A 17,820-nucleotide genomic window follows, 5' to 3' on the forward strand; every position below is an offset into this window, starting at 1 on the left:
ACTTTTGTGGTATCAAAGGTCACATAAAACGAAAGTGCTTCAAACTGAAACATCTAGCGAGGGGAGCAGTGAACCTTTTGGAAACAACACAACCCGAACCTACCGTGGATAGACACCTCAGTGAGCTCCTGGATAGAATGAATACTAAGGATTCGGACAGCGATAGTGATGATGAAGGTAATTATGAATGTAAGCTCGTAACGTCCGTTAACAAGATAAGCAATCCCTGTTTGGTAGATGTGACTATAGAGAATACAACTGTAAAAATGGAAATTGACTGCGGTTCATCGGTGTCAGTCATTAATAAGGATCAATCAAGGGGTAAGTCACTCAGCACAGTGTACCAAAAGAAGATTCGGCACAGCTTGGGCACATCCATCTGCATTCCTTCGGCACAATCTCGTAGGCATTGGATTGTTCATTAAATAAAAATGGGAGCACTGCTAGACTGCTGTTATTGAAGTTGTTCACAACATTACGTGCTGTTTGAATGTGTATTTCAGAAACATACTGTAATTGAATTTTCTAGAGAAACTCAGATTAGCAATTCACATCTCGGTTCACATTTAAATTTGAAATGTAGGCTTCCAAGGGTTGTCAATTGCTATCGATGCCGCTCGCAAGTCTTTCAGCTACTACGCATATGGAGTGTACTAGGAACCGGAATGCAAGAGCAATTTTGATGGATTGAATCATGCAATGGTGGCGGTTGGATACGGAAAACTCAAAGAAGAAGATTCAAGAACTCCTGGTCCAACTACTTGGGAAACGATGGTTATGATTTGATGGCGGTGAAGGGTAGCAACTGTGGCCTTACCACCGATGCGACGTATGTAAATTTGAAGTGAGATTTCGGTTTAAATTTGAGTAGTTTTATTTTCGGATACGTGTCATCTTATACGAGATGAAATAAATGGTTTTCGATTTTTATAATAAAAATAAAAGTTAATTAGGTTGAGTGGAAGCAATAAAAATTCCGTGTGATTGTGCCGTGAAAAGTAGTCGGTCAATTGGTCCGCTACCAAACCAAACTTATTTGAAGAATACCGAACTAATTTTCACGGCACAATCACGCGGAATGTTTATTGCTGCAACTCGACCCAATTAACTTACAATTTTTAAACTGAATTTCACTTGTTCAGGTACTACGATCGAATTCTACCGGAACTCCAACCCAATGGTAAAATCAAACGTCTTCTTGCGCGGAATCATCACCTTCAGCAGTTCCTCTTCCAGATTGAGCAGTAAAATGTAGTGCTTCTGAATCGGTTCCATTCGATTGACCAGCAACGTTCGGACGACATTGGAGTAGTTGGACTTGTAACACGCACCCAGAGCACAAATGATAGATTCAAAGTGCAGATAGTTCTTGTCGCTGAATACACTGAACTTCAAGGTGTAATTGCCACCCGACTGGATATTCGCCAGCTAGCAAATGTCAAACTAGTTGGTATCCACACCAGAGACGTACCTTTTGTCCGTCAGAGCCTGCTCGACACCCTCCGACAGTTTGGCATATTTTACTTATCAGCATCCATAATCTCCATGACGTGATCCTTGAGGTACTTGTTGAATACATCTACCGTTTGATGGTGATAACCTTGGAGTCCTCCTTGGAGGGCATGATGTACGCGATTGGTTCGCTGATGAGCACCGTGTCGAAACTCTTGTCCCTGATGAAGGCTCGCCACCCGGAAAGTTTTCCTTGGATCCCTTAATCACCTCCAGCAGCTTCTCAAAATTGGCCTTGTTTTTGTCGTTCTTTTCCCGAACCAACAGTTTCTCGATCTGCTTCAGGAAATCGGCCTTCTTCTTGCTGGTCAGGAAAAAGATTGACTTTTCGCACAGCACCGTAATCGTTTCGATCAGCTCGTATCCCAGCAGCCAGGTCTTCAAAGAGGTTGATTTGCTGTATATGGTTTCCTCGTCTACGCCGACCACCGTCAGAATGCAATCCACCTTCTGCAGCGAATCATCATGGGAAAACTCTGTTCCTTCCAGCTGGCGCAGAGGGGTTTTATTCGTCGGTAAAAGAAATCCTTATCGAGCACGATATTCAACATTTTTGGAGCCGTTGCGATTGTAAACCTCAAGCTGTCAGAAATACTGCGTTGCCAAATATACCATACTATTTTTTGAAAAATCACAGCTTACTCTATTGGCAAATCAAAGTTGGCACGCGTGGAGAATAGAAGAACTATGAAAGTGATGATGGTTTCAAAATTTTCCACGGGGAAGTATACGAGTGCAATCTTAAAATGCTTTTATTTTGTGAATGGAGCATTTTATTTAAATCTGGTAAGTGCTACGTTAGTAGAAAACTTCAGGACTACTCAATAGACATATAATACAGAAAACTTAATTTCTTTTCAGATTTTTAGGTGTAAACATAGACTTCCGCTTTTCTACCACTGTAGCAGTAACCAGATTTAAATAAAATGCTCCATTTTCAAAATAAAAGCATTTTAAGATTGCACTCGTATACTTCCCCGTGCAAAATTTAAAAACCATCATCACTTTCATAGTTCTTCTATTCTCCACGAGTGCCAACTTTGATTTGCCAATGCCCAACGGCACAATCGACCAACCAGCGGTACACTTACGGCACACTTAGAAAAATGTTGACCCAAGATTGGTGTGCGGAGTGACCTACCCCTTGGGATCAATACTTTTCTAGATTTGAAAACGAATTAAAAAACTGTTCCAAACAATTAATTGTAGTTAATGGAGCAAAACTTAAAATAGAGGGAGAAGCTGTTGTATTGGTCAAATACAAGGGAGTTGAGAGTAAATGCAAATTACTAGTGTTAAACTGCGACAATCAGTTTACTCCCTTGCTAGGTCGCGACTGGCTTGATATATTTCATCCAAATTGGAGGCACTATTTTACCAATACTCTTATGGTAAACAATTTAATTGATGAACGAAGCATTGGTTATGTGAATGAAGTTAAAGAACGTTTTGCAAAAGTATTCACCAAAGATTTTTCATCTCCCACACGCAGAAAATGGATTTTTGTTTCAGGGCCTAATGTATTTTGTTATTGATTCAAACATATTGTATAACTATTTCAACAAAACATGTTTTTGAATCAACAATATGGTTTTTAGAATCAACAAACAGATTATTGACTCTACAACCGGTTTGTTGATTCAAAAATATTTTTCTTTGAATCAACCGAATAATATATTTGAAACAATATCAAAAATATATTAGGCCCTGAGTCAAAAATATATCCATTTGAACTTAAAAACCATTTCTCTGCGTGCATATTGGGTTATGAAGCCGATTTAGTTTTAAAAAATGACGTGCCGATTTTTAAAAAAGCATATAGTGTTCCTTATCGGTTAAAAGACAGAGTAATTGATTATTTAACGAAATTGGAGAATGAAAATGTCATTACTCCAGTCAAAACGAGTGAGTGGGCATCGCCAGTAATTGTTGTGATAAAAAAAAATGATGAAATACGTTTAGTCATAGACTGTAAAGTTTCTATCAATAAATGTTTAATGCCTAATACGTATCCGTTACCTGTGGCCCAGGATCTATTCGCCGGTTTGGCGGGGTCTAAAATATTTTGCGCATTAGATTTGGAGGGTGCCTACACAGCAAAAAAAATGTAATATCGATCAACGTAATTCAAGCTGATGTATGGAATAATGATGTAATAGCAAAAAGCAGATACAATATTACATCAATTGATGTAATTTTGTTCGCAAAATCGATGTACATCGTACAATGTGATATTACACAACCGATGGATTGACTTGGTTGCAGCAGTTTCGATGTAATATTCAACAACTTTTTTTGCTGTGTACACACAGTTAGCTTTATCGGAAAGATCAAAGGAATTCATGGTAATAAACACAATCAAAGGATTGTACAAGTATAACAGATTGCCTCAAGGCGCTTCATCCAGTGCGTCCATTTTTCAACAAGTGATGGACCAAGTTTTAGAAGGTATTGAACATGTAGGGGAAACGCTCCTATAGTTGCGGTACGTTAGAAGCGTTAGGTTCCTATAGTTGTGTATGGAGACTCCATACACAACTAAAGGAACCTAACGCTTCTAACGTACCGCAACTATAGGAGCGTTTACCCTATATGTTTATTTGGACGATGTTTTGATTGCTGGAGACGATTTGGATGATTGTAAAAGGAAATTGTTTATTGTTTTAGACAGATTGGATAAAGCTAACATTAAGGTAAACTGGGAAAAGTGTAAATTTTTTGTTGAAGAACTGGTTTATCTGGGTCACGTCATAAGCAATAGGGGTCTTTTGCCTTGTCAGGATAAAATAGATACAATTAAGAATGCGAAAAGTCCTACTAATGTGGCGGAACTTAAATCGTTTTTGGGGTTAATAAATTATTACAATAAATTTATTCCTCATTTATCCTCAAAGTTGTACCACCTATACAATCTGTTGAGGAACAATGTAAAATTTGTGTGGGATATAAACTGTCAGACAGCCTTTGAAAAAAGCAAAAATTCGTTGATTGAAACTGATTTTCTTGAATTTTACGACCCTTGTAAGCCGATTGTGATAGTTAGTGACGCTTCCAGTTATGGCTTAGGTGGAGTGATTGCTCATAACATTGATGGAGTTGAAAAGCCAATAAGTTTCACTTCTTTTACTTTGAATGACGCCCAAAAATCATATCCAATTTTACATCTTGAAGCGTTGGCCTTAGTATGCACTATAAAAAAATTTCACAAGTTTTTGTACGGACAAAAGTTTCAAGTTTTCACCGATCACAAACCATTGGTAGGAATTTTTGGGGGATCCGGTAGGAATTCAATATATGTTACCCGTTTACAAAGATTTGTTCTGGAGTTATCTATATATGATTTTGATATTCAATACAGACCGTCTTCCAAAATGGGCAACGCGGATTTTTGTTCTAGATTTCCGTTGAATGAGGTAATCCCAAATGAATATGATCATGATTTAGTTCGCAGTATTAATTTTGGGAAAGAGTTGCCTATTGACTGTGCGGTGATTGCCGAAACTACTAAGAGTGACAAGTTTCTTCAAGAAATCATAGGATATTTAAAGAATGGCTGGCCTGTCAAGGTGGAAAGAAGCTTTGTTGATGTGTTTTCAAATCAACACGATTTGGACATGGTTGACGGATGCCTTTTGTACCAGGACAGGGTGGTAGTACCACATCAGTTACAAGGGCACATTTTGAAGTTGATGCATGCTAATCACTCGGGAATGGTCAAAATGAAACAGTTGGCAAGGCGATCAGTTTATTGGTTTGGGATAAACTCTGCCATAGAGAAATTTGTTGCTGGATGTGATGTTTGCAGTAGCATGGCGGTAGTAAAGAAACCAAACATTGAGTCAAAATGGATTCCTACCACAAGACCGTTCAGTAGAATCCACATGGACTTTTTCCATTTTTCTCATCATACCTTTCTATTAATTGTTGACAGTTACTCAAAATGGATAGAAGTGATCTGGATGAAAAAAGGAACGGATGCTGGTCAGGTTTTAAAACAGTTGGTTGCATTTTTTGCTCGATTCGGACTACCAGATGTGGTAGTTTCAGACGGAGGTCCTCCTTTTAATTCATATACCTTTGCAAGTTTCTTAGAAAAACAGGGAATAAAAGTTTTTAAAAGTCCGCCTTATAACCCCTCCAGTAATGGCCAAGCAGAGAGGCTTGTGCGGACGGTAAAAGATGTTCTGAAGAAGTTTTTGATTGACCCAGAAGTGGCATATATGAATTTGGAGGACCAGATTAACCTATTTCTGATAAATTATAGAAATACTTGTGTGACTGGAGATGAAAAATTTCCAACGGAAAAGATTTTTACATATAGGCCAAAAACACTGATTGATCTGATGAATCCTACTAAACATTATAAAAAACAGTTGGTAACCCAATCTAATGAGGAGCATACAGAGCCAAATAGCGTGGGAAGCGTCCCAAAACGATCTTTTGATCCGCTGGATACTCTGACTGAAGGAGATAGCCTGTGGTATAAAAATAATAACCCACATAACCATCTTCGCTGGATCAAAGTATTGTTTATTAAAAAGTATTCTCTAAACACCTTCCAGGTTCAAATTGGAAACGCTGTAATCCTGGCCCATCGCAGCCAGTTGAAAGCATGTAAGAAGGTTGACGAGTTGTCAAGACCCAGCATCCTGCTACGACATCCCATCCCAAACACGAGCAGAAATGTTGAGAGACCACATGACGTCAGGGAGATCGAAGAGGAGGGGATTATACCCCAAGCGAGTCAAGCGAATTCGTCAGATCAAGCAAGCCAATCATACCCCCCAGCGGACCACTCGAATCCGCTATCGAATCAACCAAGAAGTGTGAAAAGGAAACATCAAGAGTCGGCGATGGTGTCGAATCCCCAACTAAGGAGTTCGAAACGCATGCGGGTTCAGAAAAAGGATAGCGATTTTGTGTATACGTGAAGAAAATGGAAGCCAGTTTTTCTTATCGAATGTATTTTTAGTCACTGAAATTATTGAAAATAAGTTTGCAAAAAACTGTCGAAATTTGTACTTAAAGTTAGGAATTTTTGGATTATATAAATCAATCGATGTTTAATAAGTTATATTACTTGCTTATACCCCGGACAGACTATGGCTTATATCATGTAATATAGGCTGTCTTGCAATGAGCACTCATACATCTAGTTTTCACTGGAAATCCTATGTATGAGTGCTCATTGCAAGACAGCCTATATTACGTGATATAAGCCATAGTCTGTCCAGGGTATTAAGGATGGAGGAGTTGTTATGTACAACTCTTTATTGATTAGAATGCTTTTAGAGTGTAACGCACTAACGAACGTGCCCCGATCGCTGTCAAGAAACAGAGCGACAACATAGTCACAGAAAAACAAAACTACCCACCGTTTGGGTTTTTTAAACTCAAATTTGAGTTATTTGACCTCTGCCCGTTTCATTTCCTCTCGCTATTGTTGTCAAAAATAGAACGAAAGATTCGACTCAACCGTCTAGTTCCGTACGAGAAGCCAAAATTGAGTAATATGCGATATACCCAAATTTGAGTTAATTGAACTTAATTTTGGGTAGAAAAAATTGAAAATAACTTAGCGATGGGTAATTTTTTTTGCCGTCCTTAAATGCAAACTACTTTGAGCCGGTTTACCCAAATTTGGCTTATCGTATGGAACATGGGAGATGAGTGAAAAGAACTTAATTTTGGGTTGTTTTGAATTTCTGTGTAGGAAAAAGATACGATGATCGATACTCGAGAGTCGAGAATAAGAAATAAAACTGAGACTGGGTCAGATTATAGTTTTGGACATCGTAGAAACCAGTTGTATTTTATCTGACGGTCAACCTAAGGAAAAACCCCCCCAGCAAACATAAAAAGTACAAGACACTGAAGAAGTCTGCACATTGTAGACGAAATACGCGTATCTGTCAAGGATAAGCAAATAAAGTAGTGGAATTAAATGAAAATTACTAATCCTTCTCTCTCTCTCTCGCCCACATTCATCAGGATTCTTTTGTATTATGGTTTTTCGGAAGTGGGCCTTACAAATAATGGATTGATAAGAACCATTACCATTCAAAATAGTTTGTCTACTTCATACGTTTTCGGAAAGAGAACTATGTAGCGGAGATTCGCTCGTTGGGGTGTTCGTTAGTTGGGTGTTTGCTACACACAAAAAAACAAAAAATGTTGCTATAAAAATAATGCAAATTTAAAATAAAAGTTTCACAAATTTTGTAGTTTTAACAGTGAAAATTTTCAAAATGAAAGCTATATCTTTGGTTTGAAAGTTTTTCTTTCACTTCTTACTTGTAATTTTAAAAGTGCATTTTTTTAAATAAAAGTTGTTCAACTGTCAAAAATACTTCTTCATAGTAACGTTTTTGGCAGCACTCAACCCTACATTATTTGCCGCCAAAGTAGAGTTGACGAGACGAGAAAAAAAATCGTTCAACGGAATTTCAATGGGTTAAATTGGTGTTCGGAAGCTGCCTCCGGTGATCGATTGTGATTCAACCACTGCAATAGGGCATGTAGGTGAGTTGGAAAATTCTTTTTCTTAGGATCGATTAAATTTATGTTTACATTGTAGCTACGCTTATACTTGACAAACAAGCGCTTACATCGGATGGTTCCGACCAACAAATGCCGTAACAGAGTGAAGCGTCTCGACCGAAAAAGACTATCCTTATAACAAACCCCGTAACATGGCACCCAACCCATCATTCCGTAATCTGACCACCAAACGTACGTGGGCGTAGAACATATGAACGTACAAGACAATGATGTACAGGGAATTACCCATTAGTGTGCTGGTTTTGGTGTTGGTGAACCTCCAGCTGAAAGATGTCTTCAAGAATGCCGTTTCCATTGAGTAGTACGAAATGACTGTGGAGCTTAGGTTCAACTCAATACTTCGACCATTACAAGACGGACAAGAATCTGACTCAACCCATGCCACTTAGAAGACTCAGGGCGATGAACAGTAGGATTAGCCTTCCTTTGATAACTAATAGAGCTGGGACACAATATGCGCTGGTAACATAAACTATGTTTTATTTTCTTTGTTTTTTTTTTTATGAAATAAATGAATACATTTATGTTTTAAATATGATACAAACATGAGTATGGCTAATTTTCTTAATCTTGAAAATCATGAATATGATAATATTTCAAATTAAAAATATATTTTCATAATAAAAACAACTCTTTTCGAACAGTTTGCACTTCATTTTATAAGCATTGGTTTTCCTTTTGACAGTTCTACAATTTGATTAAAAAACATCAACTTTTAAAATTAACGAAGAGGTAAACTTTTGATATGACAAGTTACACATTTTTATTTTGAATGCTTCAGACTTTCTACCAAAAAGAACTAACGAAAACTTTTCATTTTACCAATGATTTTTTTTTTTAATTTTAGTAACGATTATTTTTTGTGTGTAGTTGGGCCATTGACTGTAAATTCTTCCTAAGTAGTGGTAAGTGAGGAATATATAGCGAATTGGTTGCCTGTAAATTAATGATTATCAATTCGCGATATATTCCACGTAAAGTTGACCGATAATATCAAACCATCCATGGACCTTACTGACTACCATAACCATTACCATTAAAGTTCTTAAAACGTAAGTAAAAAAGTTAATATAGTTCTCTTTCTCATGATTGAAAAACATGCCCTCAGCCTCAGCTTCCTGATATATCACGTTTTCACGAGTTAGTGAACGCAAATCCATCCGTGCACTCGTCTGTTGGTTTTTTTTGAGTGGCTGGTGAAAATAAATTTTACCGTGCATGAATGCGTTCACTGCTGATAACACTGCGAGATTTTGATGGTTCGTCGCAATGAGCTGGATTACTCTCTGCACAGAAATTCAAAACAACCCAAAATTAAGTTCTTTTCACTCATCTCCCATGTTCCGTACGATAAGCCAAATTTGGGTTAACCGGCTCAAAGTAGTTTGCATTTAAGCACGGCAAAAAAAATTACCCATCGCTAAGTTATTTTCAATTTTTTCTACCCAAAATTAAGTACAATTAACTCAAATTTGGGTATATCGCATATTACTCAATTTTGGCTTCTCGTACGGAACTAGACGGTTGAGTCGAATCTTTCGTTCTATTTTTGACAACAATAGCGAGAGGAAATGAAACGGGCAGAGGTCAAATAACTCAAATTTGAGTTCAAAAAACCCAAGCGGTGGGTAGTTTTGTTTTTCTGTGTGTACCTCATTGGGTTCGTCGTACACGCAGGAAGCCCGTTTTTGAGCCCGCCGAAAATGCATTCAAAATGCACTTTTAAGTGCGCTTTTGTTTACGTCTCGCGAGTTCTGCCGTGGCTTCTTTAATCGTTTTTCGTTTGTGTCGGGTTCGGGATGTTTATCGCCGGTCAGTTAACTTGCAAGTTCAATATTCTCGGTTGTTTCGCGTAGAAAGCTACCATAGTAGTTCAATAGAATCTATACTGTTCGCTTGATTGTAGCTATAGCCGTTTCTGTGCCGTGCCGGTTGTGCTCAGTGTGTTTTTGTAGGGACGCGATGGAAGCGAAAAAGATTAGTTTTGGCTTCAGCAAGATCAACAAAAAGGTGAACTTGCTGCCAGCCGGTCCGTCGGTGATTGGTGGTAACGCAAAGCAGCGGAACGATGGGGAGAAGATTGAGTTGATTTCCTGCCTCGAGGGACAGTCGATTAAGATTGTTGGGTATGGGGCGATTTACTGTGATTGGTCAATGGTTTTGATTGACGAGGACTTTCTTTTATTTGCAGGAAGGAAAACGGAGACGACGAACCTTCCCCATTGGTGATCCCTCTGAGGGAACAGGATAAAACTACCATCCCGGACCGCTTAGCAAAATTGCAGGACATAATAGAAGGTAGAGATACAGAGGAAAACAATTCTAAGAAGGACGAGGAAGCGTCCGAAGGTCCGGTCGACGGAGAAACCCTCGAACAAAGAGCAGCTCGTGAAATCCTGGAGGATTTGAAGGAACATAAGTCCCGAGGCAACGATAAAAACAGTATGGTTGTTCCGTTGAAGCCGGAAGATTTGCCCTTGGATGGGGGGCGTGAGTCCACGATAGACGATTACGAGTCCGTGCCGATCGAAAAGTTCGGTCTGGCAATGCTGCGGGGGATGGGTTGGAAGGAGGATCCCAATGCTCCCAAGAAGGATGATAAACTCCCGGAAGGTCCGGTTCAGCGACCTAAAGGGATGGGACTGGGTGCAGAGCGTGTGTCGAAGGACAAGAACCGACAGTTGATTCCCCCAGCCAAGGATGAAGTGCTAACGATGAAGAAAGGAGCGTTCATAAAAGTTCTGACAGGAAAACACAAGGAATCGTACGGCACGGTAAGTACTTTGAACGTTCTTTTATTCTAAATCGTCAAAATGTTCCGAGTCGTGGACAATATCTTTCATAAGTTGTTGGTATCGTTGGAATTGCGGTTGGAACTCGTCTTTCAAGCGATTGCCTTCGCTTTCGAAGAACTGCTGAGGCAGTTGGGCTAGGATTGGGAAAGCGAAGGTGGCCATTGTGAGAACTTGGGCTCCGAAGAGCTTCATATGCTGCCCAATGGTTTCGAAGGGGAACGATTTCTCTGGATTTCCTCCCAAAGCGCGGAATGTCGTCGCAAATGCATCGTAAAAGGTTCTGATCAAGTCATCAAAGTGTTCTCTGCGGAGGTTGACTTCCCCGCAGAGATATACGAACGAGATCAGGTCCAATATAGGAGAGCTGTACCGAGCCATTTGCCAGTCCAGGAGGACAACTTCCCGAACTTGTTTGGAAGCTATGTCGTATCCGAACATGACGTTGTTGGTCCAGCAGTCTCCATGGTTGAAAGCTCCGTAGGGTTCGGCCTTCTGGCTCTCCATCAGTTTGAGTGTTTTCTCCCAAAGGCAGTTTTTTAGTGAAAGGAATTTCTGCTTCCAGCGGAGCTCGTCTTCGCTATTGAAGATCGAAGCTGCCAGTTCGCAGTTCCTCGGAGCCAAAGGTTTCGTCTGCTCCGTCATCATGACTACACTCAACAGATCGTTTAACCGTTTAACTTTCTGGAATACTTCCGGTTTTTGTTCCTTCAAAGCAAACGAGCAAGCATTCAGCTTTCCTAGAACAACTGTAAGCAGCTTCACGTGGTCATAATCCACTAACACAAACTTATCCTTAAGTTCCAACTGTCGTTCGCCCAGGTCCTCCATTATGAGCATCGATTCCCCTCGGTCCGCATCGAACGAAGCCCAGTAGCACCGTGGGAAGTTCCAAAAACCCACCTCATCTCCTCTCCACAAGCCTCTAGCCAACTGGATTCGCTCAAACTCCGGCAGCACCTCGTTGTACACCAGCACTTCCCGCTCGAACAACAGCATCGAATTGAATTTCTCCCGCTGCACCGGATCCACCAGAGGAATCTTGCAGATCAGCGATAGCACTTGATCGGACATCAGTTTACCGTCCAGGAGGCGATCGCCACGAATCGTTGCCCTTATCACCTGCCCGATAAATCCATCTCCAACTTTGGAACCGGGCTCGAACCGAATCGCATAGGTTCCACCGACAAAGTTCTGTTCCCAGGCAATTTCCTCCAGCTTGCTGCGGAGGAACGAGGGAACTGAATCAGATGGGAGAGCCATGTATGTTGCTGCTTATAGCGTACGAGACTGACTCGATGATGAGTAAGGTAGTGACTGACTGAGTGGTGAGGTGATCGTGATGAACTCGCTTTGCTTGTGGTGTGTGTGGGTGTTAGTCGAGCTGACTGCGCAACATGTGGGTCGTTATCACTTGTAAACAGTGAGAGAGAAAGAAGGTGGGTAAATTTTGCTTGCCAATGCGGAAAGGTCGTAAAGAAGTGAATTGCTGACTGTATACAGAGTAGTAGGGTGCCAATGAATGTATGCGAAAAAAGTGACCATCGAATTTTACGAACGGATGACATACACAATGTTTATTGGCTCGAAAAAAGAGCCTTATCAAAATTTGAGTTCAATCGGGCAGGATTTAGGGGTGCCGCAAAGCGCTCAAAATTTGAATTGTTTTTCATTTGAATTTGATTAGTTTTGCTTTCCAAAAGCAAATGTCAAAAACGCACATTACAAACATTACTCGCAAAGATAGCAAGTCAACAACAAATGAAGTCAAGCGAGAGAAGCGGAAATTCTCCATCTACACTCGAAATAATTTGCGTTCTAGAGCGTGAGTAATACGGAATTGTTGCTGTATTCAATAATAGTGTATTATTCAGATAAGTTCGATTACAAAACATTGTCAAACTTATCAAATCTATTGCTCAATGTCTCGTCTTACTTCTACTAAAAGCCTTGCGATTTTGTTCAATATATAGTAATATGATATGGTCTTATTCTGAATAACATATAACAAGGCTTGCAGTATGAACAAGGCTATATATTTATTTAAACCCATTTTCAGCCAAAATTAAATCCAAGGATAAATTATTTAAACTTAAAGTGATAGATTGTTAATATCAGTATGGTTGACAGTTCGAGCTCAACGCACAGTACATCAACAACAATGTGCAATACAATTTAAAATGAAGTGATTTGCTGTTGGTTTCATCGTGCTTCGATATGATCTCTTCCAAGGGATTTGCACATCGAATTGCAATGTTTGGCAAGTAGTGCAAATTCAACAGCAAATCACTTTACATGAGCATGATATTTTTTACCGTGTACATATTTTCAGTAATGCCCGGTTTTTTTCTTTATGTTGCAAGCGAGGTTACAAGCTGCATTCATTTGCATTTTTCGTGTTTAGTAAGTAGAAGTAACTTATGGAATTAACTCTATGAAAATCAAGATTTTTTTTTATATATGAATAACGCTTATTTCACAGACACACAGACATAACACATTGAATATGTCTCACTGTAAAACGTCGTTGCTAAAACATTACCGCCATATTTTGAGTGCACTGTGGTGAGCAGAACGCTGAACAGATGGCGGCAGTGTGTAAACTTCAAACGCAAGGGAAGATACTTTTAAATTGACTGTTAAATGCTTGTTCGATTAACAACTTGCGAGTGTTTTGTCTGCTTGTCTATGCTTATTTTTCTGCTTATTCCATCATATATGCAAGGGGTAATCAACTGTGACAAAACACAGCAAAACACATTATTTGGCACGATAGGGCACACTTTGACAAGTACGAAACTAACAATATACTATAAAACGGCATCACTGTTGAGTGTTACTGCTAAGGTTGACTACTTGGTTGAATACTTTCTTGTACTTTGTTTACTCATATGTGAAGCTAGTAAGAGAATTTGCTGTCATACATAAAACTGGTAAAACAACGATTCAATCAATAATTCAGTGTCAACATTTCAAAGGGGCGTAATTGCTTTTGTAAACAATGGCTTTAACCGTCGATTTCTCGCGAATTAAAGCTCACCCTTCCAAATTAACAATGCTAGCTGGTGGAGGAAACATTCTTCTACTTGTTGGTTTTATTAATTTTCATGTGTGAGCTTTTATTCGCGAGAAATCGACGGCCAAAGCCATTGTTTACAAAAGCAATTACGCCCCTTTGAAATGTTGACACTGAATTTAAGAACGACAAACCGGTTTCGAGGATCGCTCGAAAACAATCTGTAAGTAGACTCTTCAAATCTAGCTAAACTAAGTCAGTCTCATCCGATTTACAGCAAAATTCCCATCGGCTCGTGATTTCATCCAGAACAGTTGACTTCGATAAAGTTCATCCAACCCTGTCCGGTCGAGAGGATCTTGTCAAGACGGCTGAAACGGGTTACCGCCTGCGACGGTTGGTCAAAAGCCTGGAAGATCTGATCGTCCAATATGACGGTACGGTTCAGCATGCTATCTACGAAGCCGTTGAGTCTACCTATGGTGCAGTTCATGCACGTTCGCAGTACGTATCCTTGTTGGAACGCACATAACTCTTAGAAGAAAATTTTTCAAAAAATATCGTGTTTTTGCATGCACACTAGCACCCTCTATCATGAAAATTCCCAAGCATTGGTTTGCAACCGGAGAATCCCTCGTTCATGCAATTTTTTCACTAGTTGCTTTTACCTCGTTCTGTCAACGCGTCAGCTGGGTTGAATAAAAACAAAAGAGATGGAACCCCCATAAACAATAACCATAAGATGCGCCTAACCACCAATTCAGGATATCATCCCAATTTTATGTGGTATAGTCGCACCATCTAAGATATCGTCAGTATATGGTACACGTTTATTAGGGAAGTCAGTGATGTCGGTTCTACGAAATTTTCCGTAGATCAATAGAATTGATTGAATTTTTTAGAAATACAGATCCGTAGGAGAAATTGCACAGAAGTTCAGACTTTTTTGGGGATTTGCTAGTCAAATAGTGAGCCAATTTAAAATCATCAGTTTCCACCGGTGGTAATATTGCACAACAAGTGGAATGACCAATCGATTGTTTGAGTGTAATATTCAACCACTTTTTTCTGTATTCGTTAGATTAGTAGGTGGTACAATAATGACCCGATTTTTCCGGCCTTTCCGCGTATCAGACTTTTATCATTAAATAATTTAATAAAATCGTAGTTCCAAATCATTCCCATGCATCTTCAAGATTGGTGTTTAAGGTATACGTTGGTGAAATAAGACGACTGAAAAAGTGCATGAGTTTCGTAGAACATTAGAAAAGATTTCCAAAAAGGGGACTGACAAAATCGGGTCATTACTGTATATGTCTCCAGTGGGATGCCTTGGTCCCCTTATCATTCTCAAGAGCTGACATCTAGTAAATTGACCTGAAAAAGAACAGGCATCACTGATAAGCTCGAAATGTAGTGGTTTGCTTAACCATTCAGTGGCGCCACCATGACAAATCCGAGCACATTCCCAACTTAAATCTTATTTGCGAAGAATGTGATGGTGGGAGTTATATCTGTTTGTCTGTGCCTAAATATTAACCCCACATATTCCATCAGACCTGGATCGGATCACGATTGCCATAGTGCAATAGTATAGGATTTATAGGATACCATACCATTGCAATTAAAAATGCAATTACTTTCTATTTCACGAGTCCGACATCAAGCTCATCCCCGTCACCACATCCGTTCATTTGCAGATGCATCTCTGTAACAATCTTGGTAACAATCATCTTCTGTTGAACTAGCTCCGTATCAAGGGACCTCAGTGCGATGGGTGGCCTACCGATCGGTCAGCTGTAAGGCCGATGCCATAGTGAGAGCGAAGAGAAGCGAAGAGCTCGCCTCAAAACGTTGAAACGAATGTAAGGAATGATATCAATAATGGGAATTTACATTATCTTCGATTCACTTTGAAATCAGTCGTAGTGGTGGAAACTAACGATTTTAAATTGGCTCGCCACTTGACTAGCCTATTGGTCCCAAGCATAGTGGTAACTCTAAGACCAGATGGTCCAGAAGAAACGTGATCAAATTTTTTGGCTCAGCTCTGGTACTCTCTTCGGTCCCAAGCTAATCGATGCACCTCTTGAAATGTAGGAAAATCCACGAACCCCTCATTTTATCTGTCAAACTTTCATAGCGAATCAAAACAAACATAGTGTAGTATACCCAGGCCTGCTGGGGTGAGAGGTAATCACGCTTGCCACTACACCACCGGCGCCGCTAAGGATGAAGTGCTGACGATGAAGAAATGAGCGTTCGCAAATCTTCTGACAGGAAAACACAAGGAATCGTGAGTGCTTTGAACGTTCTTTTATTCTAAATCGTCAAAATGTTCCGAGTCGTGGACAATATCTTTCATAAGCTGTTGGTATCGTTGGAATTGCGGTTGGAACTCGTCTTTCAAGCGATTGCCTTCGCTTTCGAAGAACTGCTGAGGCAGTTGGGCTAGGATTGGGAAAGCGAAGGTGGCCATTGCGAGAACTTGGGCTCCGAATAGCTTCGTATGCTGCCCAATAGTTTCGAAAGGGAACGATTTCTCTGGGTTTCCGCCCAAAGCTCGGAATGTCCTCGCAAATGCATCGTAAAAGGTTTTGATCAGGTCATCGAAGCGTTCTCTGCGGAGGTTGACTTCCCCGTAGAGATATACGAACGAGATCAGGTCCAATATAGGCGAGCTGTACCGAGCCATTTGCCAGTCCAGGAGAACAACTTCTCGAACTTTTTTGGAAGCTTTATCGTATCCGAACATGACGTTGTTGGTCCAGCAGTCTCCATGGTTGAAAGCTCCGAAGGGTTCGGCCTTCTGGCTCTCCATCAGCTTGAGTGTTTTCTCCCAAAGGCAGTTTTTTAATGATAGGAATTTCTCCTTCCAGCGGAGCTCCTCTTCGCTATTGAAGATCGAAGCTGCCAATTCGCAGTTCCTCGGAGCCAAAGGTTTCGTCTGCTCCGTCATCATGACTACACTCAGCAGATCGTTTAATCGTTTGACTTTCTCGAATACTTCCGGTTTTTGCTCCTTCAAAGCAAACGAGCAGGCATTCAGCTTCCCCAGAGCAACCGTCAGCAGTTTCACGTGGTCATAATCGATTAGCACAAACATATCCTTAACTTCCAGCTGTCGTTCGCTCAGGTCTTCCATTATGAGCATCGATTCCCCTCGGTCCCCATCGAACGAAGCCCAGTGGCACCGTGGGAAGTTCCAAAATCCCACCTCATCTCCACGCCACAAACCCCTAGCCAACTGGATTCGCTCAAACTCCGGCAGCATCTCGTTGTACACCAGCACTTCCCGCTCGAACAACAGCATCGAATTGAATTTCTCCCGCTGCACCGGATCCGCCAGTGGAATCTTGCAGATCAGCGATAGCACTTGATCGGACATCAGCTTACCGTCCAGGAGGCGATCGCCGCGGATCGTTGCCCTTACCACTTGCCCGATGAATCCGTCTCCAACTTTGGAACCGGTCTCGAACCGGATCGCATAGGTTCCACCGACAAAGTTCTGTTCCCAGGCAATTTCCTCCAGCTTGCTGCGGAGGAACGAGGGAACTGAATCAGATGGGAGAGTCATATCCTGTTGCTGTGCGGACCGGTTTTTAGTGTACGAAACTGACTTGATGATGTATGCGGTAGTGACTGACTGAATGGTGAGATGATTGTGTGACGAACTCGCTTTGCTTGTGGTGTGTGTATCGTTATCACTTGTAAACAGTGAGAGAGAAAGAAGGTGGCTAAATTTTGCTTGCCAAAGCGGACAGGACGCAAAGAAGTGAATTTATTGCTGTTTGTATAGAGAGTAGTTAGGGTGCCAATGAATGTATGGGAAAAAAGTGACCATAGAATCTTACAAACGGATCATATATCAGTGCTACCATTTGAAAACGGCGCAAAAGCCATTTGTAAACAAATGGTTTGTGGGCCCTTTACTCGCTA

The 17,820-nt window shown here is 40.5% G+C and overlaps 3 protein-coding genes across 3 annotated transcripts in view; 1 reads left to right on the forward strand and 2 right to left on the reverse strand.

Annotated features, from left to right (window-relative positions):
• The first annotated feature begins 9,844 nt into the window (after positions 1-9,844).
• LOC135716953 (G-patch domain and KOW motifs-containing protein) overlaps positions 9,845-17,820 on the forward strand; it is a 103,639-nt gene continuing 95,663 nt past the window's right edge. Inside the window, exons 1-2 of the mRNA XM_065239040.1 lie at positions 9,845-10,199; positions 10,265-10,847. Coding sequence (XP_065095112.1) covers positions 10,036-10,199; positions 10,265-10,847 — 747 coding nt within the window. The 5' untranslated portion in view covers positions 9,845-10,035. The remainder of the gene's footprint in view (positions 10,200-10,264; positions 10,848-17,820) is intronic.
• LOC135716986 (uncharacterized) lies at positions 10,853-12,165 on the reverse strand. Its single transcript, XM_065239042.1, has one exon. It carries the CDS (start codon positions 12,126-12,128, stop codon positions 10,869-10,871), a length of 1,260 nt encoding a protein of 419 aa, XP_065095114.1. The 5' UTR covers positions 12,129-12,165; the 3' UTR covers positions 10,853-10,868.
• On the reverse strand, positions 16,179-17,596 carry LOC135715643 (uncharacterized). Its single transcript, XM_065238817.1, has one exon. The coding sequence runs from the start codon at positions 17,456-17,458 to the stop codon at positions 16,199-16,201; it is 1,260 nt and encodes a 419-aa protein (XP_065094889.1). The 5' UTR covers positions 17,459-17,596; the 3' UTR covers positions 16,179-16,198.

Source organism: Ochlerotatus camptorhynchus, unplaced genomic scaffold, assembly GCF_037179485.1.
Source record: "Ochlerotatus camptorhynchus isolate MF236.1 unplaced genomic scaffold, CSIRO-AGI_Acam_v1.1 ptg000046l, whole genome shotgun sequence".
Classification (NCBI taxonomy): Eukaryota; Metazoa; Arthropoda; class Insecta; order Diptera; family Culicidae; genus Ochlerotatus; species Ochlerotatus camptorhynchus.